General features: G+C 41.9%; 1 protein-coding gene across 11 annotated transcripts in view; it reads left to right on the plus strand.

The window, feature by feature from the left end:
• MITF (melanocyte inducing transcription factor) overlaps positions 1–27,461 on the plus strand; it is a 101,990-nt gene that overhangs the window by 60,239 nt on the left and 14,290 nt on the right. For 9 of the 11 annotated variants that reach the window (XM_082288733.1, XM_082288736.1, XM_082288740.1 and 6 more), the window contains exons 3-5: positions 21,833–22,060; positions 23,189–23,272; positions 24,624–24,719. In XM_082288733.1, coding sequence (XP_082144859.1) covers positions 21,833–22,060; positions 23,189–23,272; positions 24,624–24,719 — 408 coding nt within the window. The remainder of the gene's footprint in view (positions 1–21,832; positions 22,061–23,188; positions 23,273–24,623; positions 24,720–27,461) is intronic. The other 2 variants (XM_082288739.1, XM_082288735.1) reach the window with 1 other exon arrangement.

Consider the following 27,461-nt stretch of genomic DNA (forward strand, 5'->3'; position numbering starts at 1 on the left):
CCTGGCCTCATCTATAGGATAGTTTTCAGTCTTCTATGTCAATCCAGGTAGCTGATCTTAGAATTTTATTGTTCAGCAGACAGAAACACTGACTTGTATGACCAGAGTTTTACTTGATGTCCCTCTGGCATCTTCACCAAAGCTGCACTGTAGCAGTCTGGGTTTGGAGCACACCACCCTTTATGTGCTTTCAAGAGACACAAAAGGAAAAGGGGTTTCCTTTGTCTAAAACATCTGTAATATCCAGGAGTAAAAAACCAAGGAATGACTTTACAGGCTGAAATGACCAGCCATCAGGCCTTATTCCCACAAGAAAGACTGCAGGATGCTCTGCTTGATTTTTGATTTAGTCTTTGAGAAGTTCTGCTAATAGAAGTAGAACCAACATGTTGATTAAAGCTCTCCTTTGAAGATTCCTCTCTTCTATTTAGTTTTGTAAGTCCATTTGTCTCCTGTACAGAATTGGCGGTGATCTTGAAGGTGAACTGCAGAAATCCAGAGGAGTAGGGACTCATCTGTCTGCTCATGTAGAGACATAACAAAAACTGAATTGTAGCTATGCTGTGTGTCTTGCATTGCTTTGCCTTATTTCTGGATCACATTTTCTGTATAGAACAAGTATGACACAATCCCTTAAGTCCTTTGGACCCGCCTGCCCAGTGTGCCATTGCAGAAACTGTGGCTGGCTTGTGTCCTCCATGGGAGAAGCAGCACAGGAGCATCCTCAGGAGGCAGCAAGGGAGGCTCAGGGCCAGCACCGGCCCACAGAATTGCAAATCAGTTCCACTGAAAATATTACCAGCTCTTGCAGGATTGAAAACATTACTGGTGGGCAGCTGACACCCAGCCCTCTGCATGTTTCACTAAGCAGATGGGAGGTGGAAAATCGAGGGTGAACATTTCTTCCCTCTGTCCCTCCATGTTACTTGTTGGCATTTCTCACTTGGTGCGTGGATGTGACACTTGCTGTCATGTTTTCAATGTGCTGTACGAGGTCATGGATTGGTGGAACCTAAAATGAGGATGTGTTGTGTGCATCCCTGCTGCTGGATGCAAATGCTCCCAGGGATGAGGCTGCTGCACATCCCTTTCCTCCTGAGTGTTGTCACACCAAATGCATAGCACCATAGAGATCTGCTGGACTTACCACACCCCTTCCTCCTTCTTTGTCTGCCACTGGGGTTTGAAGAATGTAACTTCTCTTTGGCACAGATGGGAGATGCTTGATACTACTGCAAAGAACAGCCTCGAGGGCTGCAGTGAGAACCTGCAGTGGTGTCTTCTGAGCACTGCATAAACTCTTTGCAGGTAATAAGGTAAAAGCAGGTCTCCTCACCAGCAGATGATGTAAAAGGTCCATTTCATCCCCTTCTGGCTTGTTTTTGGAGAAAAAGAAAACAGTTCCCTTGCTCCAGGGGATCTGGAGAAGGTGGTCCTGCTTTGGGGATCTACATGTTGAGGTCTCTGTCCTCTGAACAAGAATCTCTATTTATGCACATACTGCTGTTCACCCCAAAATATATAAGTGTTTATTTTATTTGTATATAAAAGCACATGTATGGAAGCGTAGGCCACAAACCCATTTTTAATGTTTGTAATTAAGACATTTTAATAGTCCATTTCCATACAACAATGCTTATAATATGCTAAATATTTTTTAAATTGTCTGCCACTAAAGCCCTCAATTAGGATTTCCCCTGCTACACTGCCTGGGTTGGTGTTTTCATGTTAGATGTTAATTGCTCTTTTGGTGCCAGAATTTCATTGTGGCCCTTCTTTCTTGTCCTAAGCAAGGTGGAACCTTTTCAAAGCCTACAGCCAGATACTGTTTACTGAATTCCCTCTCTTGCTTTATTATTCCAACATCTTTTGCCCACCTCATGGCAGTATTGTGGGCTGATCACTGCTGATACCAGAGTGGGTGTGGTTGTCTTTTACTCAGTGCCATCCCATTGCTGCAGTTTTTGCTCATGTTTCCACATCCCCACTTCTTCTGAGTGGACAGGAGAGCAGGCAGCCAGCCTTGCCTCTGTCACGAATGAGTGAATGCACCAGCACAGCCTCTCTCCTTCACCTTCATGTCATTATTCATTCAGACCTCAAATGTGCCACCACAATAACCTCTTTGTATCAGAAACCCTGCATTTCTTCATTTTTGAAATGCCCAGCATTTCTTCCATTTGATATTAATGACTATTGGACATATATCAAAAAAATACCTCCTCCTATTCTTTTTCCAGTGTGCTTATTCCAGAGAGCGACCTGTGGAAGCTCTGCCTGGCAGGGAAGGCTCAGCAGCTGGCAGTAGTGTTCTTGGTGTAATAATTACCATAAAACTTCATTGTGTAGAGGACTTATCTCACAGTTCTGAAGAGCAGGAACAATGGGATGGCAAGATAAATGTGTGGTAGTGCCTGCCCCAGCAAATGTGTGTTTGTGGACACACTTATCTGATTAAAAGTTAATTTAATCTCACCTGACAATGGTAGATAGTAGTGTGTGTGCTGGTGTGTTAGGTAAGCGTGATGTGTATTTGCAATCAAGAACTTAGACAAGTGATTTGCCAGACTGAGTCTTGGTGAGCTGCAGATAAAACATTTAAACTAAGGTTATGGTGACATACCTTTAAGCCATCAGCAAATTCTTCGTAGAACTTCTTCAAAGAAGAAGTTGCATATAACTACAGAAACACTGAAGTGTGCCTTGTGTCTTCAGCCTTCATGTAAGTAGAAGGGTGTCTCAGGCTTTAAACCTTTTGCTTGCTCAGTGGGTTGACAGCTGTTTTAAAAAACAAGCACTGGTCCTTGAGGTCTGCAGTCAGTAATAGAGGTAAAATGTAAACTCTTGCTTAACACCCAGGGTATTAGACATTAAAAATGCATGGAATTCGAGGGGGCAACATACTTCTGTGAACAAGTATCTGATGGTTGACTGCTAGTGCAAAACACTGCTCTCACCCTTCGTCCCAAATGCCCTTTTCTTGTGCATGCAAACACGTGTGTTGCTGGGCTCTTGAGAGAAATGGTTGTTGCTGATGAAGATGTCTGATCTTTCCATCTTGTTTCTTCATCTGTGGTCACTGTGACACAAAAATGCAGCTCCCAGAGCTGTGAGACAAACTGTGCTGCTGCTGGATTGTGCTGCTGGGGGTGGGGGGGTTTCCTGGGAAAACGATGTGAGCAGATTGGGAAAATAGCTGAGAAACTGCTCCTCATCACAGAGCTCTTGCCCTTGTAGGTTCACAGTAGTTACCTGGAAGTTTGAAATGATATTTCTGGCACAAAGGAAATCAGGATATACTCAGACAAAATGATACAGACATCTGGAGGTCCAAGCTCTGATTGCTTTTTGGAAATTCTTGGTGGTTTATATCCTAGTTGGTGGTCTTGAGGATTTGCTGTCTTCCCGCTGGCAGGGTAACATCCACAAAATTAAGAAGAGCTTGCTAAGTTCGGTCTGTTACAGCTTCAAAGAACTCTTTTTTTTTTATGGTCTAGACATATTATCTGCTGGCTGAGTTACCAGACCTTGGGAAAATGGTGGTTCACCACGTGTCAGTGGCTGTTTTGGACCTGCAGAAGATGAGTTAATCTTCTGCAGATTAAGATTTGTAGGTGCCCATAGTTGTGGGTATTAAGAGCATTGATGAGGCTCCAGAGCCCCCAGCTAACAGGTTTGAGCAGCTTGTACCAAGTCCTTTGTCAGGCAACATGAATTTAATAACCACCTTAGTCCTGGAGCCAAGGCTGTAAGAACAGGGTGAGTGCTGGTCACTGCAGTTGTGTTTGCTGAAGCCATGGCTTAATTTAGCAGAAAATAGTGCCCAGAGCCACACACAGTGCTGGAAAATGTGGGGGCTGGGGGGACATCCAGGGGGGCCTCTGCTGACACCTTTGATAGGCGTTAGATTTTAAATGTGAAAACTCAGATCTGCTTAAAGTAATCTTTGGGTATTAGGTATACTCACAAATATTTCAGTTCTGCAGCCGGTTTGGCAGCATTATTCTCTGAGATGCTGAACCTGTGCAGTGAATGAATTCAAAGTGACAAGCTGGAGACATTCCTGCCATTCAAGAGAGGCTTAAGGAATTTCTTATTGGCTAAATTACAAATATGTAGCATTTTGCCCAGCACTGCATGGCAATTTCAACCTGCCTGACCGTGACAAGATTAGCACTTTTCCTCCCCCTCCCCAGCAGTAATTTAAAAAAAAAAAAAATTTAGATTAAGAAGTACCAGGCAGAGATGCAAAAGCTTGAAAGAGTGAAAAGTAGCCTTACCTTGAATGATTCTGTCTGTCATTGGATTGGTTCCTTAATTAGCCCCATGTCCTTTAACCTCTTGAGAAATAAGTAAGGGATAAATTTGGGGATAAAGACAAAGACGCCTGGAGATTTACCACACACCGCTAGGTAATTCATCAAGGAATGTTGGTAATTAGCCCTGCCTCTTTCCTTTCTGGCTCATTTAATAAAACTGGTTGATTTAAAATAATGCCTGCTGGTTCATTATCAACTACTTTAAGAGCCAAGTTATGAACTTGAAACAAAACCCAGTATTGTGTAGTCTGCAAAGGACCTGGCAAGTGTGTTTTGTTTTGTTTTTTATAAAAAGAAATTATTCTGTCTGGTCATCCGTCTCCCCAACTTGATAATTAAATATTACTTTGTTTGCATTAGCATTTGGCTTTTTGGGTGTATTTATTTCTGATGTCTACTGCTGAGAGGCAGAGAAGAGGAAAAAAAAAATCCAAGATCTTGAAGAGGTACGTGTCAGATTGTGTTAAGAAAGCATGGCCTGATGGAATTCAGCTGAATAAGGACTTTACAATAGTAGTAGTTGTCCAGTTGAGGAAATGGGTAACTGTTTTAACCCTTTGTCTCTCAGAAGTGAGTGCCAGCTACAGGCCTTGTTCTTGGAGTAAAATGATCCATTTTATTAACCTATCTCTTTAGTGCTTGTAGTGGAAAATTTTCCCGAGCTGAGGACAGAACTTGTCTAGTTTGTATTTGCTTAGGAAACCATGCAGCAGTCTCTCTTTTTCTTTATAGATGGGATTACCATTACTTGGAAATTAAATGGTAGGATCAGGCTAACACTGGATCAACCCTGCTGCCTTTGCACTGTCTGGGAGAGCATCTCAGTGTTTAGAGTTTGTTACAGCAACAGTTGCTGGCCAGTAGATCTGGTTGGGTCAGTCTGCCTGAATTAAAGAATGAACTTACTGTAAATCTTCCTTTAGTAATTAATGTTAGTCTTTGGTAGCAACAATTCTGGAACTGTTGTGGGCTAGAGGAAAAGCAGGCTGTGCTGGCCTTCTGCTGATGGTAGGCTTGCCAGGTCTGGAATCCTCTACAAGACTTGAACATCGAACTCCTCGCTATCATTTGGAGCAGAATTGGACATAGTGTTTCAGTGCACATAAGAAAAAACATCCTCCTGCTCCTCTTCCATCCATCTCCTTTCCATCCCCTGGGGTAGTGCTTGTTCTGGGGGATCTTGTGTTCCACAGGTGCTTTGGTGACCCAGCAAAACCCACGTGTCTGCTTTTATGTGCTTGGCAGATGAGTAAATTAAAAAAGAAATTACATGTGATGGCCTCTGTGGAAATATAACGCTGCCAGTAATTCTTTTGTCACTGATGATGAAAATAACTTGCTCCTGCGAACACTCACAGGGAGGCCTCTGGGGTGTTGGGATAACAGCTCAGCCCCACAGGTTGTAACTGGAAGTGCTGCCACTGGATGCCAGTTACCTGCTAGCTTATTATTTTGAGTCCTGTTAATAAACTCAGATAGCTTAAATTGATTTTAAACTAGGTTTGTTTTTTTCCAGCTTGTAACAATATGGAACAGAAAATCGAGTATCTTTTAAACCCCAGAATGACCCCCAACAAACAAAACTATTTAACACCAGGTTTTGTAAAGTTGGAATGTCCATGCCAAATTAATAGTTTGGGTTTCACACATCATATTCTTATCTTAATGTACTGGAAGAATATTTATTATGGACTTCTGTGACTTCGTGTCCTAGACTTACTGAATATCAGTAGTTGAAGTTCCAGTCAGTTGTTTGAAAATTCTTGTGTACGTTTTATAGCCCAAACAGGTTGTTTTCGAGTTGATCCCCAGCAGCAGGCACTTCCACATCAGCGTTGCAGTAATGAAATGGGAATTCATGGTGCTGCACTTCCATCATTTCTCAGCAGATGGCATTATGGTTTCCAAGACTGTGTATTCATTGGGAAGGCTCTCAGCTGCCAGGGAATTCATCATTCTTGACTATTCCTTTCACTGATGAAGGCTAATACTCAGATGTTAAACCCTGTTTTGACACATTATACTAATCGTGTTGTTTGGTTGTGTTATTGTATTTATTTTCCCAGAGGTGCCTTTAAGCCATTAACCAGGAAAAATGCTGTATGTGATAGCTATTGCATTCAAAAACTAAGGCAGGCTGCCTTTTTAAAATAAAACTGCTACTGGTGTCCAGCAGAAGTAATAAACTTTTTCAGCATGTAAGACTAAAGCATTAAAAAAATGTTAAGAGGCAACGTTTTCCACTGAACATTTCCAATCCTCAAAGCTGTGTGAGACACACTGCATTAAGTTCTACCCCCTTCCTGCTTTGTGCTGCAAATCCTGGATTTTGTAGAAAATGTCAGCTAGTGAAAGAAAAATAATTTGGAGCAGTATTTGATGCCGTTGAGGAAACAGTAGCAAATACTAGTGTGTTTCTAAATAACTGTGGCTTGCAGAGCATAGAAGGCATCAGCTGTTTTCGGGCACCCCACCTCTATGAATCCGTGACTTCTGACAATGTTTTTGTTACTGACCTGTCTGGAATCCATGTCCTATCTCCCAACAGACACACTGACATCAGCAGGAGTGTGTCTTGTGTGTCTAAGGAAACCAAAGTTTCAAAGAGCTGGTGTTCTGTCTTGGAACAATGTGCTCCTTGTATCTATCTGTGTGTCCATCCTCTCCTTCTGAGTGCAGAGAGGGGCAGATCTGCTCACCAGGGAGCATCACAGGCCACGCACGCGCCGCGGATCCAGAGCGTCAGGCAGTGCTGGAAGCTCAGGGCACCAGCAGCAATCAGGCACCTGAAGTTATCCTGACCTAGAATCAAAACCAGTCCATTAATCTGTGAAGAAGCTTGTGTGTCAAGCAAGGTGAATCAAAGCTTGTACTTCAGGCTGCCTGCCTAAAAGTCACCAAGAAGTTCCTGGTTGAAACCATCAAACTTTAGTTTGTGGACGTAGCGGTTGGCTGTGAATTAAATCTTTCTGTTCTTTCAGAGGACGATATAAACAAGCAACTAATGGAAATTCTCTTCTTGGAAATAGTCCCTTCCTCGAAAGGAAGACATTTGAAAGCTGAGGTGTAGCAAACAGCCTCTCTGCCTCTCTCAGGTCTTGATAAAGGTTGTGCCAAGGACCTGCAGGCAACACACTAAACTTACGTTTTTAAGACTACTTTTAAGTTCCTCAGGCTGTGTCTTCTCTGCTTGTGTTTTTTCTATAGGCGTGTGGATTTTTTTTTTTTTTTCCCTTCTGGGTTTGGGCAGCCCTGGGAGTGATATTGTCAGGAAAAACTTATTCCAGGTTACCAATATCAGTGATCCAGAGTGCTGTTGCCCTTAATTGCTTAACCAGCATCTGTGTCCTGATAGCACCTAAGTGATAAACCTGCTTTTGGTGAGACAGCTTGTTTTTACTGAGGGGGAGACCTGCTGCTAGTTCTGCTACAGCCTCAGGTGAAGTAGGGCTGTTCCTTTGACCAACGTTAACATTTCAGAAACTTCTTTAAAATTAATTCCTGCTTTATTAAAATAGTGCTTTAAAGTTAATTTTTGTCTTGTTAAGCAGAAAATTCTGGGAAGTGAGACGTCTATTTAAAAAACTGGCAGCCGTCTGTATTATCATAAGTTACTGACTGAAAAGTTGTCCATTGAGCTGTCTGAAAGCATTTTTTCTGTAGTATTAATTTGTCTATTATACAGTTCTGCTTCCTGACTGCCACCAAAACCATACTCTGCTGAAATACCTGTGTATCAAAGAAACAGTTTGCATAGGGAGGGAATAAAATGACCTTGAATGAGTCAGCAGTTGTGTGTAGGAATCATAAGCCTTCCATCCTCTTTGCTTTCTAAAAGGAAATGAATTCTGGACCACAGGCACCATTCATTGCAGGGCACTTAATGGGCTCCATTCACATGAAAGTTCATATATTCCTTAAGGCTTCAGCCCTGTACGGTTTGCTGTGTAAGAGGAAAATTACTATTTAATCATGCTACTGTGGCTTTTCAAAAGAGTTTATCCTTTTCGTACACTGGCTTTTTGAGGGAAGAAAAGTGGTGCCTTCTGCTCTGGAGTGCTGCTTATGCAATCAGTGGTCACTCTGTGCAAAGTGCCACTTTCTCTGTGGGTCACTGTTCCGAATTGCCTTCTGCCTTTCCCTGCATCTAAGAAATGAGGAAAAAGCTTCCAGCCAGGGCTTCTGCAGGATTATCCTTAGAAAAGCCTTCTCTCTGAACCTGCACCTTCCCCAAGGAAATGTATTAATTCCGTTTGTCTGCTTTGGTTAAAGGCTGCAAGGACTGAGTTGGGTCTCAATGGCTCTGCATGATCTGAACACAGTGTCTGGATTCTCCTCTCTGGATGCAGAGTGAGGAATGTGCTGACTGCCACTGGACCCAGGGAGCAATGACATAAATGTTAGAGGAACACAGTTCAACTTTGCATTTTCTTCTCTGGTAGCTGCAATTCCAGAAAAAATGCCCAGATAGCTATTGCTGCCAGCTTTACATAATCGATAGGCAACTTGATGGGGTAAATCAGAACCAGCTTTGGCTGTTACTCAGTCATGGAACCCTAGAATGATTTGGGTTGGAAGGGACCTTAAACATCATCTAGTCTAACCCCCATGCCGTGGGAAGGTGACTTCTTAGAAATCAGTTTAGTGGTTTTGATTGCATGGGTTGGTGTAGTCCTGCAAACATCTGTACCTGTGTCACAGGGAGCTGCTGTGGCAGGGCAAGAACAAGCAGTTGGACGTCAGCCCTGGCACCTTCTGGGGTTGGCTCTGCCTTCAGTGTGGAGCAGCAACATGATTTTGAAGTAAATTCCCAGTTGCCCTTACATATTGCATATTAGCTTATTTTTGCCCAGTGCTGTTGATGAGTATTAATTAGATTCTTGTTAGAGGAAATTAAATGAGGAGACCATGAGTCATCCAGCCACTCCTGGAAGTCCAGTGTGAGAGAGCAGACCAGAGCTGGTCTGAAACCAATGGCATGAAATGCATCATCGTGTTCTGAACCACTCCCCCGTGGGTCCCACATCTCAGACCACATTGTTGGCTATGGTGGATGTATTGGCATCTCCTTGGCTCCAGCAGATGTTCAAATACCCTAAACTTTTACTTTTCATCTGTTCAAACTTGATTTAAAATAAACTCTACAAGTGTGAGCTAGTTTGCATTTTTTAAGCAGTAAGATCTCTAAAAAAATTTATTCCATCATGTAAAGTAGTGACATGCTAAAATGGGTTTATACTTGAGGTTTAAAAAAGGGCAAGGGAGGTGGGGAAGTCTGAGTTAAGATCTAGTTAATCCCCATCTAGTCTCTAATTACATCCCTAACTCTAGCATCTGGTTGCCTTGAATTGTGTTATGTTCCTATACAGTTTCTTGAGCAGCTTAAACCTTGTGTATGTTGTCCATCAGTGATGAGAGGTATGTTGTGAAATACATGTCATAATTTGTCATGTTTGTATTTTTCAGCATTAAAAGGAGATGCATGATTTTTTTCATAAATACAGCTTTAGTGAAAGATACTTTGCCTCTTTCCCCTTGTGAATGTCAATCTGTTCTTGCAATAGCACTTCAAGGGTTACGTTAGTGTGGGTTAAGTGTGGTTTAAAACAGGATTCTTCTGAGACCAAGCCTGGAGGCCCTGAATTTCTTTCTCAAAAGACATTTTGATCTTCTGACAAACTATTACTTCTGAATTTCTCGGTGCTTCATATTTGCAGCTAACCTTTGGAGAACTGGAACGATAACACACACTCTCCTTTGTGTTTTGTGAGTGTGCCTCCCTTGGTGAGTCGATGGCTTGTGCTTTTTTGAAGTTCAGATGAAATCATTAAAAAGAGTTTTCTGTAAGATGTTTGGAAAGGTGGAATTTTTCTGGTGTTATGTAATAAAATGTGCTTCCAGTCTTGCAGAAAGAGCCCTAACCCTTACCTTGACAGGACTTCACACAGGAGAGAATCAAGAGCTTGTAGTCCCTCGCTGGCTGGAGGTTTTATATTTGCTCACGTGCTGCAAGTGCTGCTGTGACAGGTTTGTGCATGTGCTGGAAAAACATCATGGGAGAATTGCAACTGTCTCTTTATATAACCTATTTTTCAGTTTTAAAGTTTTTATGGTAAGGAACATGCTTGTGCAACATCTGTTGAAGTAATGAACATGAGTGCAGTTCTTTATTACAACTGCAATATAAACAGGGCTCCTGACAGCTGGCTGGGGTTTTGTCAAAAGATTTCACTTGTTCAGTTGATGGTCCTGCCAGTGCCCCATCCTTTGGCCTCATCAAGAGTTACTTGTGTGGACAGCAACTTCTCATTTCACAGTGTAAATAATTATTTGCTTGCAAATGTGAAATAACATAAGGAGGAGGATTTTCAATAGCTCATCCCAGGAAGACGTGAAGGGGCAGGTGTGGGGAAGATTACAAAATCAGCCAAGGGGCTGTATCTTGTTTGTGTAGGTATAAAATAGATTGTGATGTCATGACTCCATGCATGTAAAGCTTGAGATCTTAAAGGGCTGAAGTGTTGGCATCCTTATTTAATAAATGAGCCCATGTTACTCTTATTTTTTCTGGGAGCCAGACGGTCGCTACTGTCTGACTGCGACGGGAATAAGATCATGGGGTGCAGAGGTGAGGTCATGCAGCCTAATGGCTATTTGTCCTAAATATGTCTTTCCGTTGCAGAATTATTATGGTAACATGCCTTTAGCTAAGAAATAACTAAAACACTAAATTCCATTGTGGTTTCTGGGTTTAAAATTAGAGGGGAATAAGCATACTTAATTTCTTACTCTTGTTACTTTTCATCTCTTGTGGCTGCTGTGATGTCTGCTCTGGTATCTACTTTGTGAGTGACATGTCAGGAAAGAAAAGATGTGATGTTACTTTATGGGAAAGTGTTGGATTTCAGTACTCTACTCCCAAGGAAGAGCCACCATCATTCAAAAGTAACCCTGACAGTGTTGGCTTGCAGTTTGAATGCTCTGTGTGGCATCAATTTGGCTCCCTGGGTTAATTCTCCTCCAGAGCGTTGTCATGCCACTCCACACAAGGAGTGACCTACCTTTGTGGCTTGCCAAAGTCCTCAAAAAAACCCCGGTTCTGGTATTTAGCACAATGCTTCAAATCAAAACCAGTTGGGTTTGCATGAAGGTGACTTGGATTATCTTACCTTAGCGGACATGATGATCAAGCCCTCTGAGGTACCAAAACTCTTTTATTGTAACTCAGTAGGTTTTAATACAGTCATAAATAACAGCACAGCTCGTTGAGCAGAAGGATAAAAATCAAGGAGTTCAGTGGTAAGCCAGCTTGCATTTCCTTTATGTAAGTGAAGTCAGCGATTTATTATTATTTTAGGCTGTGCCTAATGATCATATTAGGGGTGTGAATAAAATGGATGTATCTGGAGTGCTTTATTCTTCTGCTTACTCAAGCCTTCCATATTGGGGCTGACATGAGACATCATCAGCTGTAGGCAAAGTGGTATAGAGCCCAGCTAAGTCCTTCAAATTATTTATTTGCTGTGACATGTAGAAGCTCAGAGCATGTTAGCAGTGTAAAACTGCTTTGAATTAACACAGTTTTCATTTTCTTGCTGTCTTCTGGGTGGCTTTGTGTGTTTGCTGTAAAGCAGAACCCCTCCAAACAGGTGTGTTCCAGGACAAGTGTCCTTTGTGCTGTAGCCAGTGTCTTGCCAAGTGCTTTGTTAAAATAAATGGTCCTTCCAAAACTATTTTCACTCTTATTTTTGGGATGCTTCTTTGAAAGCTTTGGTAGGAAGACTTTCCAGTCAATGCTAAAAGCTGTTCCAGCATGCAGAGGTTGGGTTTGTATTTTCACATTCGGGTCATGATTGGTGGCATGCTCTTGGTGTGCACTCTGTAAGTGACCTTGAGAGCAGCCCAACATGTCCTGTGGAATTATGTGACTGATGAATGGAGCAGTCTTTCACTTGATCTTTTCCAGACAAGTAGGTCAGAAGTGTAGATGTCTTGGGACAAGTTAGCAATAAGATGTAGAGGTTGGGCTTGATGACCTTTAAAGGTCCCTTCAACCCGAACTATTCTATGACATCCTGCTGATGTACAGTGTGCCCCCAAAAAGAGGAGATTTTTTTCTGTAATAACCCAAGAGTTGTGTTTGAGTTTACAAATGGCTTTTATTTAAAGAAGAGAAGGATACAACTGTTTCTGTGTGTGGCATTTGGGTGTTTGATAGATTTTGATCTCATGCCATCTTTATGTCTCTTGTGTTTCAGTGCTGGATGTTGAAGTTTTGTAAATAAATGCTTCAGTGACCCACAGGCAGTATTCTGAACACCAGTTCGTTTTCACAGGCTAATGCTGAGGATTTGAAAGACTTGTAAATCAAACTCCCTTCTTGCTTAGCCCCAAAATGCCAACAATTGCACTCCTCAGCACTGGAAGTTATCTCGGCACAGGTCTGTGTCCATATGCTATATATTTGAGCAACCCTTCACAAACCTTATAGTGACAAATGAGACCAGGTTTGAGGGTATGAGGTTTTAAGATTTATGAAAGCAACAGGGTGGGTGCTTTTCCCACTCTTACGCTTTTTATTTACAGTTTGGGCAAAATAGCTAGTTTTAAGTTAATTTTCACCTGTGAAAATCAGTATTGCATGGCACATTAAGAGAAGCTCATGCAGGAGCAAAGTAGATTTACTGCATTAAAATCTTGAATCTACTTGAATTTCATTTCTTAAAGTCTGGACAAGCAAACAACCTGTGCCATTCTGCACACGGGTAACTTTACATCTCTAGGAAGTCGGTACTAAGGAATTTTATTTAAAATTCAGCATGTGCTGTCTCTCCTACTGTTTTAAGCTTAGCTCTGGTTGCTTTTTACCCAACATCTTTTATAAAACTGATTTCCGTTTTCCTCCATTATTAATTTTCTATGAAAGGTGCCATTATTTTTACCCAGCCCCATTTGTGTTCTTCACATTTGATAAATGAGTGATGGATGAGCAACCCGAGCAAAACCATGTGAGGAGAAGGATGCCTCTTCTCACCTGTGGAAACTGCATCCTCAGGGCTTCTCAGCAGCTGAGGGAAAGCTCATGTTTCTCCTTTTGTATAGCAGAGTGCATTCTGTCTTGGGTTTCAGCTCCAGAAATATACCCAGAATCTCCAAACCCTGTGCACATGTGAAGGCTGATGTGATTTAAGCTGCAGTCCGACCTGTCAGGGCCCTTCTGGGCAGAGGATGGATATTCTGCACCTCTTCCGTGCCATGGCAAATGCAGTGAGCTCATTAAAACACCCATTTTTCCAGCTGTCTTACAGTGCACCAGAGACCTGGGAGCTCCATGCTCTGTCCCTCAGGTCTTGCAGGGGTTACTGAGGGCTGGAACAGTGGCAGGGTCAGTGACCCCTGGGAAATGTCACTGACAGTCCTGCCCAGGCTGCCAGTACGTGACTGCCACTCCAAGCTGGCACTGGCTAACGCTGTGCTTGGCAACCCCCAGAGGAAGATAAGGTTGGACAAGTTATTTTACCCCGCTAATGTGACTCTTACAAGCCAGTAGGGATCTGTGTTAGAGTGGTCTGGTGAATCTTGTGTTGGGGCTGCTTGGGCTGTAGGAAGGGTGGGGAATTGTGCTTGTGCTATGGAAGGCTTTGCAAGGGGAAGCTGGGAGAAGAGGTGGCTTCAGACCATCTGCCTGAACTGGTTTTGGGCTTTCAGGCAGCTGAAATATCTGGAGTCCTGTGACTGTGCTCCCTCTTGAATTCACATCTCTATGCCAAGTCTTGCAAGACATTTTGGAAGCAACTTTATGTCTATCTTTGACAATTGCTGTGAGGAGGAGTCATTGGTGTCCTACTGTGAGCAATCTGAAACCCTCTCGTGCTCATGCAAGTGCTTCTCAGCTTCCTTCAGAGGGAGAAGGGTGGCAGAAGTGGACCTAAATATGTGGTGCTTGAATTAAGCTTTTCACTGTGGTAGTACCATAACTCAAACTTGTGTGTCAGATGCAGTTGTGTGGCTGCTGTTGTTCCCTGTGAAGTCAAAATATTTACGCTCTGAAGCACCTGGGGTAGGTAAAATCATTGCAAAAGATTTGTGCCTGACGTTTTATGGAGTCAGTTCCTTGTCTGTCCTAAAATGTTGCAGTGGTTTTTGGTATTGTCTCAGAAATTGTATAAAATAAAAATTTATGGCATGTGTGTTGGGAAGTAAACAGCTGAAATGTTGGTTTCCTAACAGAAAAGTAGCAGGACTTCAAAGGACCTAGTCCTGACTGAAAGCCACACTCATAGAATGGCAGCCAGCAGGCCACTAACTTGCAAATTACATCAGTTCCTATCTCCTAGAATACATTTGGCTAACCTTTCTTTAATTTCCTTAGATACCATTGTCATGTGCTTCTATAGCTAAAGCACAGTTTTTAAATACTAATCTACAAAAACTTTATTCTTGTTTGCTTCATGTCTTTCCCTTGGATGAAAAGTCACATTACGCAGAGGAATTTTGGTGATGGGCTAAACAATCCCTGATTGTGTAAATGATGATAATTCTGTACAATGTGCCTTTTCTTTTTCATAACTTTGTGCTTGAAGATGACTGTTGGATCCACTTACTTGGACTGCAATCATAATGCCAGATCTTAAATAACTTTCTCCTATCTGCTTTGGTTTTCAAGTGCCGAGGGGTTTGGGGTGAATTAGATAACCAGAGTTTTGTTGTGCTAACTGATGTAGTTTCCTTGTGTTTGCTGTGTCCTAAGGTAAAATGATGGAATAAGCTCAGCATAGTTGTCATTCCCCAGTCAGTACAAGTTACTTTTCATCTTTTTCTTGCTCTTGGGCGTTCTGGTCAGTGTTGTTCTGGCCATTTTTCCTGGGTAATGTGCTAAAAGAAAGGGGAACAAATGTACTCTAGAGAATTTGGCATTAAGGGGAGAATGGCAGCTGGAGAAGTTACTGAAAAGATTTATCTTTTACCAAATTCACAGTGGCCCTATGGGGAATCAATTTTGATGGCATTGTAAATGAGGTGGCTGTTCCATCTTGGAGAACTGGGAAGGTCTCAGCAAGCATGAGGACTCAACTTCTCGTGTGAAGCTACTTCAGGCCGCTGACGTCTGTAGGGGGGGAAATGTGATGTTGTTGTTTAATGTTTGAATGCAGCATGTGAGAAGATGTCTTTGAGAATAAGTTAAACCATTGTCTGGTTATTTGGATTGCTCCGAGTTGGGTGGTAGGAGTGTACTTCCTGTCATTGCAGTGAAACCCACGGTCAATAGTTAATGAAGTTAATTGAAGGGGCTTTATGGTCTTTAGGATTTTCAGTCTTGGTGACCAAACTGTGGTGAATATGATTAATAGAATCTTGAACCTGTACTGGAAAACTTCAGAAGAGTAAATCACTCTTACTGTAAGTGGGACTAATTGATTATCTTTCTCACGTGTCATCCTCCTCAGTTTTTTTTCCCCTAGTCACAAAGAACGGTTATTTATACAGCTCCCTATTTTTGTTCAAAGTCCTAGAAAAGAACTTGTTCCTGCTGTTGCAGGATTTTTGTACTTGGAAGTGATGGGTTGAAACAGCTTTGAAGCCGAGGACTAGCATGGTTAACAGGCATGGATGTGCAGTGGACACAGCTGAAGCCTGGAGCCCTTGAAGAACACATCAGTCAGTGGATGTGGTTTTGTATCATTTTTCTTTGGGTACCATTAATTGTTAAATGACACAGAATTCTAACTTTTCTTAAAAATCCCATGACATTTAGCTGTCTAGGCAACAAAAAGTTCTATTGAACCGAGAAAACTGACCAAAAAGTATTTTACTTGTAATCGTAAACTGTAACTCCTAAGGCAATTTGCTTGAAACAAATGGTCTTTTTAATTAAAAAAAAAAAAAAAAAAGGGGTGGGGTGGGGAGGGGAGAAGAGTCTTCCTCCCCCTTGGTTCACTGTCCTCTGAACATCTCTGGTATGTCCCTGTGCCCGAGCCTATCTCTACTTAAATAGAGCATTGAGTGCTCCAGCTTTACTGTCACAGGGAGCTTCAGTGATGTTTTTGGTGAGAAAAATCTTCTGTGTGGTTTTGGGAACAGGAATATGCTGCTTTCCAGCTCGTGGGGGCCAGAACAGTGGGGCAGCCTGGAGCTGCTGGCATTGTGATGGCCTTTGGTCACTTGTGTTGCACCAAGAGAGGATTTTGGGGCATCTTCAGCTTTGCTTTGAAAGCAGCAGTACTTGGAGATGTGATAAGTAAGATACTGTGATTTGAAGTAGTAACTGACATGGGAAAACCAACACTTGGTGTTCCACCTTGAAGAAATACTCTCTGCACAAGACCTGCTGGGTTTGTGCTTGCTTCCAGAAGTTACCCATTGCAAAGAAATCAAACCTGTGCAAGGACAAATTTCAGCAGTGTATGAGTAACCCAGACCAATTCACTGAGCCTGGTTACCTTCATCCAGATGTACCAGTGGCTCAGAGCTTGATCCTACAGCAATTAATTGACTTCCAGCTATGGTTGAGCTTGATGATCATAAAGGTTTTTTCCAACCTAAATATTTCTGTGATTCTCTGACCTTGAAGTTTTCCTAGAGGATGATTGGTAGTAAACGCCACAGTTCATTAAATATTTTTATTCTGGTGTCAGTTCCCTGTTAGTTTTATTGTTAGCCGTTTAGTTTCTGGATTACGCTGTGCAAAACACATTTACCAAGCCATTAGGCTGCCCTGGCCTGTGCCTGCCCAAGAGGGAGCTCTCCTGGGTGCCTCTCCAGAAGGAATTTGGTCGGTGCATACCCACTGGAAGTGGTGGTGCATTGCTCTGCTGCCTTGAAGCACTGTTCCAAGTTCTTGCCATCATTAGCAAGTCGTTAGCAAATTAAGTCTGAGTGATTCCCAGCAAGACTTGACCGAAGGAGCAAGTATCAGCAGTATCGTTTCAGTTGTTTGTGTTGGCGTCATGCAGAGGAACTACTTGAGCCGTGTGCTTTGTGTTTAAATTCCTGAGCCCCCGATCACTTAATGGGAAATATTTTTACTTTTGGAAATTGAAGGAAGTGTGGGTCTACTCAGAGGTTCTGTCACTGTGTAATATAATGCAGATTTTGAAGAATGTAGTCTGAAGTACACCTAAAATTCCCACTGATATGATGTGTGTGCTTAAAACTAGTGAAAGCCATTGATGAAATGTTTGCTTGATTGATACCAAACCCAAGGGCTGGGAATCTGCTCTGTTTATGTGGGTTATTACTGTTCTTTCTGTGATGTGCAAGAAAACGGGCAGCTACTCAGATACTTGAACTGGATGTATGCACTGGAGTTAGCAGTAGATGTCAAGATGAGTGAAGGTATGAGAAAACCTTTCCCCTGCTTCAGATAATGGTGTTCTCCAGGGCACTTCTAAGTGTGAGGGATGAGTGCCAAGTAATCAGGGTGGCTCCATCCAACCCTTTTCTAGCCCAGCTCAGCCCTGTAGGGCCTAAGCTGGGTTACACATGGGTGCAGTCAAGTTAATTTCTTTCTACTGCCTTTCTCTGTGCTTCATCTGAGGAAAAAAGATCCTTCTCAGTGTCAGCATGGCAAGAGCAGATGCAACTTGAAAGGCTGACAGAGACTCATAGTGCAGGAGTGCCTGATACTGGGGGCAGCCCATGGAGACCGTGGAGATGCTGCTGAGGTGGCATTGAAGGCTCTTCTGGAACTGAACCAGTTTTGGGGCTCTACTTCTAAGGCAGTGCTTTACTCTTGTAGCCAAATTCTTGCGTTACCATCCTGTGATAAATTTAGCGTTTTTGCCATCTTGTCTTAGCTCATTTCTGAAGTTCTGCAGGTGATGATAATAATTGTTACATCTTGTTTGTCAATACCAAAATGCCCAAAAACCAGTGTTCTACTCAATTGAGTAACTGTGTGCCATAACTTTGGTTGAGATTGCTGGAGATAGAGGTTTGGAGATCCAGAGGATTTGGTTTCAAGTTGATTTATTTTTCCTTTCATGTTCTCATTCAGTCACATTTCTTAGGAAGTGTATCCAAACCAATAATTTGCCATCTTGCACTTTGTGTCTCATGAATTTGAATGAACAACAAGAACTATTCTTCACCCAAAATGCTAGAAGGGGCTGAGAACCAAAATTAGATCTTAAGTCAAAGCTTTTATTTACGGTTTCAAGTTCAGGGTAGTGGAATTTCATTGTGGGGGGGGGGTTTGTTTGCTACTCTTTGCTCATGAGATATTTTGTCAAAAAGGAAGAATGCTTTATGGTTTATCTGCAGGGTGACTCTGGGGCATCTTGGGACATTTGCCCAAGAAGGCACATTTGGGTTGCCTTTGCTGTAGAGTCTGCAGAATAGGATGCTCTAGGCTAAAGGCAGTCTCAAACAGCATGGAGTTCATTAAGGTAGTCCCCACCAGATTTCCGTGATGGAACTCTTAAGGCAGCTCAAGAGAGCAGCCAGTGACAAAACAGCGAATCAAACTCAAATTTTCTCTGTGTAGCCACTTGGGCCTCACACTCAGTCAGAGCAGCAGCAGTTCAAACTGGTACATCTGTCCAAGAAGAAGCACGTTTAAAGCTGCTTCAGTCCTGTGGGAGCTCCTGTTCTTGTGGGAATTGTTATCACGTGCTCCTCCATTTGGAGAATAATTGTATGTGCTTGTATTTGAATGTGGAAGTGTGCTTGAGCAGCTGTGGATTCAAAGAAATATTTAGTCTTTGAATATCATCTTTGTGTCATTTTGGAGCAACTTAATGACAGAAAAGGCAGTTCTCTGTGTTCTTTGGTTCACTACTGGACGTGTGTGAGCTTGTGGCATGTGAACTCAGAACTTGCCTTCCCTGGCATGCTGAAAGCAGCACAGGCCATTAAAAAAACCCCTAAATTAATAATTGAGTAGCAAAATAAAATATTTTAGTGTAGAATAGCACAACAAAGTCAGAGGGGGAGTATGTTCTTGTGAAGTAAGTTTGTGTTTTGCCAACAAAAATCCTGTCAATTAGGCAGTGTGTGTTTCAAGACTTGACATGTAGTGGATTCAGTTAAATGTTTTGGTTTATGTTATAAATAATGTAGTATTTGATGATACAGTGTTGAGATGTGGATCTTGGAGCTTTGTTGGTCTCTCTCCTTGGAGTGTGCAGAGTGGACAGGTGGAGGGTGCAGAAAGGAGGGACTTTGCCCCATCCTGGGATGGAGAACAGCAGTGACACCTGATGCCTGTGGAGGAAAAGGAGTGTGCAGATTTTGTCAGGCGAGGAGGGCTTGTTCTTTAAAATAACATATTCAAAGATAAGGGTTACATAAATAGCTTGTTTACTGCTGACTTTATCTACTTGGAAGAGGAAAATTTAGTAAAAACCAGACTTATCTGGGTAATGTAGCTCTTAGCACAGATGATAGGAAAATTGGTAATGCAGTTTGGGACTGACAAAGTAAGTGCTGTACTTATCACAGCACAGTGTTGTCTATTGATACAGTGCAACAAAGCAGATTAAACTCTCTAGAAATGCTATCTTAATGTGCTTCCCTGGGAGCTGAGGCTTCAAAAGATAATGCCAGTTGGGCAGTTTTTATACCTGTGTTTGAGTACAGACTTCTGTCAAGGAGTTGGATAGAATGAAAAAATCAGTTCTGGAAGGTGTAGGGACTGTGCCCAAGTGCAGATAAGTGTGCTTGGAACATGCATTAGCTCTTTGTCAGCCATTCCTGAACTGGAAAACTTCTTGCAACTCTAGGTTGAGATAGAATTAATGGCTTTGAAGCGCCAGGGAAGCTGAAGATGGGGTAGAGCCTTTTCAGGTGCTTCACATTCTGCTGCCAGTCCTGGGTTGTGCTGCAAAGCTGAGGACAGGACTGCAGAGCCCTGTGGGTTTATCCAGGGCAGCCACTGCCAGGGAATATGTGTTAGGCTCACAGGGCATTTATTCAGTTATTTCTTACTCTGTACTTAAAAACTTTTAACCTTCCTGCTAAAGAAAACTACCATTGTGTGTTAGTACGACTGGAACGAAAGCTGAATAGTGAATTAGCCTTGAGCGAACTGTCAATCTGACTTTGATAGCACATTGCTTAAAAGGTCCTTTTATGTTTATGAAAAAGCATGACATCAAAGCTGGGGAAAAAAAAGATACCAATACTTAAAGCTTAACTTAAACTTGCATAACTTCCAAGAAGAGGCCTTGTGTGAACTGTTTGTTTCTCCACTTGCATGCTAATTAGTGTAGGTTACTAAAAGTCTGAGCAGTGGCCATCAAGTTTCTTCTGCTCTTCTGGGTTTTGTTGTGCTTCCATGTGTGGATCCCTCAAACTGGAGTAGCATAGACGAAGGATATTGCAGTCTCTTCTCTTGCAACCTCTAGGTAGCATGCTGGAAATGCTTGAGTATAACCATTATCAGGTGAGTTATTGGAGACTTGTTGTAAAACCTGTTGCTAAGAAGGTGTGCAGTGTACAGGAAACCCTTTTCCTCTGGTGTCTTGGGTTCTTTATTTAATTTCTTTCACACCAGTAAGTGAGGGCCATGCATGGTCTCTTGTAACAGCAAAAGTTCACTCTAATGGAACTTTTTTAAAACAAAATAACTTCTCAGTGTATTGCTATATTTTGGGTTGATTTCTACCTTCCGAAAGCAACGTTAATGATCAACGAATGGTAACAAAGAGTTTCCAGGATATGGTGGAAAAGTTTAATGGGGAAAAAAAATGGCCTTTCTTCTCTTGCTTATTTAGGGTGTGCAACAGTTGTTCAGTATGAGGATTTTCATATTTTGTATGTAAAAAATTTCTAAGTACTGAGAAGCTTATCTTAAATACAAAAATAGCTGTTGCTGACGACAGTGATTGATCTGAACTGAAACACTTCTTTTCTTGCATCTTATTTGCATGATGTGTTTATAAACAGGCTGTCTTATTTGTATATGATTTATGCTGTATATCTGAGATATAAATAATCTGTAGGCAGAAAAAGGTGTCTTCCTTTCTTCTTTTATTTTAACCAAGGTATTAATTTAAAAAAACCTCAAACATTCAAAACCTAAACCACTGATAACAAACCTGTTATCTCTCTGTTATTTGACAGTGGATTAAGGATAGCAATCCATACTTCTTGGTTTTAATTGTTAGCTACTAACAAGTAAAATGAGTCCTGCAATACTACTCGTTTCTCCATATTTTAGCGAAAACTAAATGTCACATAGCTGAAGGTCTGAACTCAGAACTGACTGTTCTGGAGTGTCTGTAGGAACTGAAAACCCGAGCGTTGGTCTTAAGTGAGAAATCTCACGTTGTAGAAAAATAGCTGGAACTTCTTGGTGTAGCGACAATAAGTCAGTTGTTGAAAGACCGAATCATAAACTGATTCCTTGCCACCAAATGCCAGTTCGTGAAGCACTGTGGACTTCTTGGAGCTGCACAGGTTTGTGCTTTGTCAAATAGCTGGTCCTTATGTCACAAATGTATAGCTCAGGTCCATAGCACCTGCAATGATGTCGTAAAACAATAAAATCCTTTTTAAATTGTGTTGTACAGGTGCAGACTCACCTTGAGAATCCAACCAAGTACCACATTCAGCAGGCCCAGCGGCAGCAGGTAAAGCAGTACCTCTCTACCACTCTAGCAAATAAACATGCCAACCAAGCCCTGAGCTTGCCATGTCCAAACCAGCCTGGGGATCATGTCATGCCACCTGGAACGGGGAGCAGCGCACCCAACAGCCCCATGGCTATGCTCACCCTCAACTCCAACTGTGAGAAAGAGGTAAGAACTCTCCTGTTGGTGTTTCCAGTAAAATGGAGTTGTAATCTGCTTTAATTAAGTTGTTTTAAACCATATTTGCTCACTGTATGTTCTGTTTATCTTTTCTGTTCATTGTGGAAATGTAACTGCTACCTCTGTGTCCACCTGATTAATAGATATTTTTGGCAAAAAACCCATGTCCCTCTAGCTTCCTCTTGTTTGAATTATTTTAGCTAGTTTATACTTACTAAAACTACTTTTCTTTTTCCCCATCCTATTCCTTGATGCACACAGTGAATAATTGACCTTCGGAGAATACAAAGCAGCTTTGTAAGATGTAGCTTTCTGCAATAATGTTATTTATGGCTCATTCGTCTAGAAAGTGCAAAGAGTATAGCAAAAATAACTGCACAAAGCTATTTTGAGATATTTTAGGTATTTTTATGGTAAAATTTGAGTAAGTCTCCTGCGTAGCTGGAAGGCCAGATTATCCCAGCTAATATGCCCTAAAATGTTACTGACTGCTGTTCCAGTGCTGCAAATATAGGACTTCAATAGCCTATGCCTAGAAGTCCTTTGCAATCTTGTCTTAATCTTTGCTGGCAAAAACTGCGTTAGGTGTTACTTGTGTGCTCAGGCTTCAAAGGAAAATGGTTGGGAAGATATTAACAAGTATAAGAATCATGTCCAAATTTTTGTAACATGAAAAGTAGGAGGCAACTGTTGAGTTCCTCTTGTCCCCTCATTCCCTCCTTCAAGCCTTTGTGCCAGATTTTTAGTACAGATGCGTTCCGTGAGCAAAATGTTGCGCAGCTCAGAGAAACAGTTATCACAGAACGTATTTTGCACATACAAGGGAAATACTTGTGCTCCATAGTTTCAAAAAAAATGAAAATCACATATTTCCATCCTACTGTCCCAGTGTACCCAGACAATTTTTTCTTGAGGATATTTACAGCTTCACTTTGCTGTGTCATCGGGAACATGTGTGCATGACATTATTTAATTCGTGCTCTTTTTGGGACTGAGACTGTGCCATGAACTCGGATCCATGCTTTGCTTTTTCTTCTTCTTTTTTTTTTTTTCTTTTTTTTTTTTCTTTTTTTTTCTTTTCTTTTGTTTTTTTTTTTTTTCCCCTTATTTCTGCAGGGATTTTATAAATTTGAAGAGCAAAGCAGGGTTGAGAGTGAGTGCCCGGCTCTGAATACACACTCACGAGCATCATGCATGCAGGTACTGGATGACACAGGAGGTGGAGCACAGTTCCCCTTTCTCATGAGCATGTTTCTTTCATGATATGTTGAAAAATAAACTTGCCCCACAGTGTCTTTAAGAAGTTGAATATAGGACGTATTTAAGGTACAATACAGCAATGTTGTTTATTAGCATTGATGTTAAAAGTTGCTTGAAGATACCTGGAAAAGGCTCGTGCTGTTCTAGCACTGTCACGCCACAGCAGAAGAGCACATCAACCATGCTTTAAGGTCTTGTATCAGGAAATCTTTTCTAACTGGATTTTCCAAGACTGCATGGATGTGGCTTTGCCCTGATAACCTCTAAGTCCACATTTCTGTGCAGATCACACTTGGGTTTTAAAAAATTTTATGAGACGGCTTTAATCCATCTGTGGTAACTCATCCTCAGGTGGAAAAAGGTGGACCCTTTTGTATTTTCATTATTTTTCTTAAAACTAAGGGGTTTTTATTTCTTACCAGAATCAGTAACAAGACTTTGGGTATGGGCTGTAACTGTTAGTTCCTTTCTTGCCCTCACTTCCAGTTGATGTAATTTGTTGTGATCACACTTTCTGGAGCTGATAAAAAAATCCCATGTACTGCTACTTTTACCATCACCATTATGCATTGATTTTGTAGATCTCTGTCATTTAAGCTCCTTTTTTATAATGAGCAAAAAGGAAATAGTCAGTCCTGCCCTGAAATAGTCAATTCTGCAGGACAATTTGGAGCACGTGCGTGGGTGCTGTGAAGGGCTGTTTCCTCCTGCCTGTGCAGGAGCTTGTGGAGGCACCTTCCAGCCCAGCCTCTGAAAGAAGATGTTTTGTACCACCTAAAATCAGCTCTGAGCTGCCCCTGGGTGGTGTTTCCCAGGAGGGTGTATGAGGGACACAAATCCAATGGATTCTGCTGTTGAGGGCCAGCAGCAAATCTTTGCTCCCTCTCCTTCCCTGCAGGTGTCCAGGGCTGTTCCTGTCTGTGCCCAGGTTTTGGTCCCATGCAGGGAAGAAGTGGAGGAGAGGCAGTGATGCTGCAGTGGGGAGAGGGAGACGTGTCCTTACAGTCACTTATTCCACGGGCAGCTTCCTCCTCTGCTGTTGCTGGGAGGAACAGTGTGTCCGTGGGCAGATAGTGCAGGGTAACTGCTGGTGGGAGGAGGGAGTTGGACCATGAAGCATCAGCTCTGCCATGACCCCAGTATGCTGCTGCCTGGATAGCAGGAGTCATGGCTGAGAGGTTGCACAACTGCACAGGCACCTCTGCTGTGGGGCTGAAGTGCTTTGTCAGGCTCCTGTGTCCCAGTGATGCTGAAAACTGTTCTGTTTCTTTGTCCACCTTTTCTGCTACAGATGGATGATGTGATTGATGACATAATCAGTTTGGAGTCCAGTTATAATGAAGAAATCCTCGGCTTAGTGGACCCAGCCCTGCAAATGGCAAACACGGTACAATGGTCCCTTCCTTCTGGTTTCCCTGTTAAGTCTAATTGTTTCTCCTTGAGAGGAAGCAAAACTGCAGCAGAACTTTTCTTCCTTGCAATTAAGTAGTTATTGCATTGTTCCATGGAGTGTAATTGGTTTTTCTTTAAAGATCTTAAGGTAATACAGTTCCAATGAAAAAACATGAATTTAAAAATACGAGTTGCAGTCAGGTTGAGAGACTACAAACGACAATTTTGCTTTTCTCATTTCCAGGTTAGTGGTGAGAGGATTGCAACAGAAGAGTAAACTGCTACCAGGAGTAGTTCGTTCCCACTGATATTAAATATTGCCATGGACTTTATACTTGGCTTCAGAAAAGAAGGAACCTCTGGCATCCCAGGTTCCTGAATGTTGTCATATTTGACTAAGAAATTGTATGCTGTGTGTTAGCATCCCTATCCAGGGACACTCTCTGTTATCTCTAACATCACAGCTTTAGCTCAGCCTGTGCTCAATTGGAGAGAAGTCCCCAGCTAGATGACAGCAAAGATGTTACAGAATTTAGCAGGAGAAAAAATAAATTAAAAAGCAATCTTCGAAACAAACAAAAGGGGAAGGAATACAGAAGGTTGAAAACTGAACAAGGCAGGGGACATGGGAAGCCTGTGATAAAAGCCAAGAACACGGAAGTGCAGAAAGCACCGAGGGAAGGCACAGGTTTCCTCCAAGTGGCTCTTTTGGTTTGGTTCACATTGCTTTGAGAATTAATATGATCGTACTTCTGGCATAATCTGATTTTGATCTTCTGTGGAGGGTAGCTCTGGTGAATTTTTTGCCTTAGGCTTAAATGCTGTTAGATCTGGCTGAGTAGATGTCTGCCAGTGCTGGCGTCTGCTTCCGTTTTATCTAGTGCCAAAATTTACAGTTTACCACAGAGCATTGATTTTGTGGCATAGGTTTACATTTGCTGACAGTAGTTGTCTGGTGTCATGTTAACCTAGTCCTGTGCTCCCACAGATTCCCACAGCCCTCTCAGAGACGTGGTGGATGACGCAGGAAGCGGCCCACCCGCTTCCCTTTCTAAATAGTGCCCTTTGGGTACACAGGGAAATAGCTGCACTGTCCTGCTAGAGAGAATAAATTTTCCTTTAATCTGACTTGCAAAGTGCAGCTGTCCTGGAATTTGAGAGAAAACCTCAAGAAACGGTCAGAAGATAGCTTTCAAAAAGTTAATCTATTTTTCAATTTTTTTTTTTTTTTTTGGTTGAGGGTTGAGGTTCTTCTGGAGTCCTTTCTCTGAAGTTCCATTGGGTTGGGACCATTAATTCAGAAGGGACTTGGATATCTTTATGCTTTTCTTTTTCTCTTGTTTCACAGGGACCCCAGCATGGCTCTTTGCTTCCAGACAGGGACAGAAGGATACTCTGCACTCTTTTGGTGCAAGGAGTGCCTGTAGTCAATGTTCAGGGTAGTCTGCGTCCCTCCTGCTCACTGCCTGGCAAGAAGCCTTGTAAAGACTGCCTGATCCACATTTACTGTGAAATTTCAAAGTTTTCCCACTCTGTGTGGTGAAGTTTGAAAAATAAGGATATGAAACAAATTAGGACTTCTTTATTAATACATTTAAATAACTGGAGGAAAAAAGCATATTTCAGTCTCTGAATCAGCCTGGTACCAATCCTGAAGAGATGGAGATTGAACCATGTTTCTCAACAACTGGTTTAGGGAAAAAAATGAACCATGCACTTTTCTTTTGGGACAGAGTTTAGCTCTTAAAACACACAGCATTTTATTAATAAGGAATTAGTGCCTACAGACTGAGCTAAATCGAGGTGGGAGAAATCAAGAGAGGAAATGATCTCTGAAGAGACACAACCTATAAATAGCTTTGCTGAGACTGTGACAAAGGCAGTTGTTGTTCCATAACCAACAAAGAACAAAAGGACCAGTTTGTTACAGTTGATAACAGTACTTAATTGATAAGCAAAATCAGAGATTTCTGTGCAGAGCAATCTAAGGAAGTTTCCAAGTACCTCGAGTTGAAAACGGCCCATTGCAACCAACTGCTTGTCAAAGTGTTTGTCAGCTTTGGTATTTGGTGGAATAAGATCTGTGGTGGAAAGTATCACAGAATGGTGACTAGTTTATAGAGAAGGTTTTCTGCCTAGATATGACCTGGTAATTGAATTAATGAGTACTGTGTAAAGTGCTCTTGTGGAGATGGCAATTAATTCATCCAGCTAATCAACTCCAGCCAGAGCCTGGCATGGAAAGCTCTGTCTAAATGTGGCTTTCTTCTGGAATTCAAACTCCACTGTAGAGGAGTTTTGTTACAGGGAGTGCTGCTGAGCATGTTCTTGTAGGTCAGGGAACATCACAATACATTGTGGGCTGCGCAAGCTGGGATGCAGAATCCATTCCAGTGTGTACTGGTACCTTAGAAACAGCCTTGTTGATCACACAGATGATGTCTCAGTGATTTTAGACAGAATGTGGGTGCTTGTTTTGTTGGAGTAGTGGAGGAGAAATGAAAGCCTCAGACTCCCATGAATGTACACTATGATGAATCTGCAGTCATAATTACCATATTTCAAATTTCTGTTATATAAAAGCCATTATTAGAAAAAAAAAGAAGCAGATGCAAAGTGAAAGGAAGATTGAAATTTGTTTTACTTAGTGTGTTTGTGCAATTTGTGATACCAAGACCTTGAAATACAAAATCTCACAAGTGAAAGCATTTTCAACCATGCTGTTTCAATGAAGATA

Source organism: Coloeus monedula (assembly GCF_965178545.1).
Source record: "Coloeus monedula genome assembly, chromosome: 11".
Classification (NCBI taxonomy): Eukaryota; Metazoa; Chordata; class Aves; order Passeriformes; family Corvidae; genus Coloeus; species Coloeus monedula.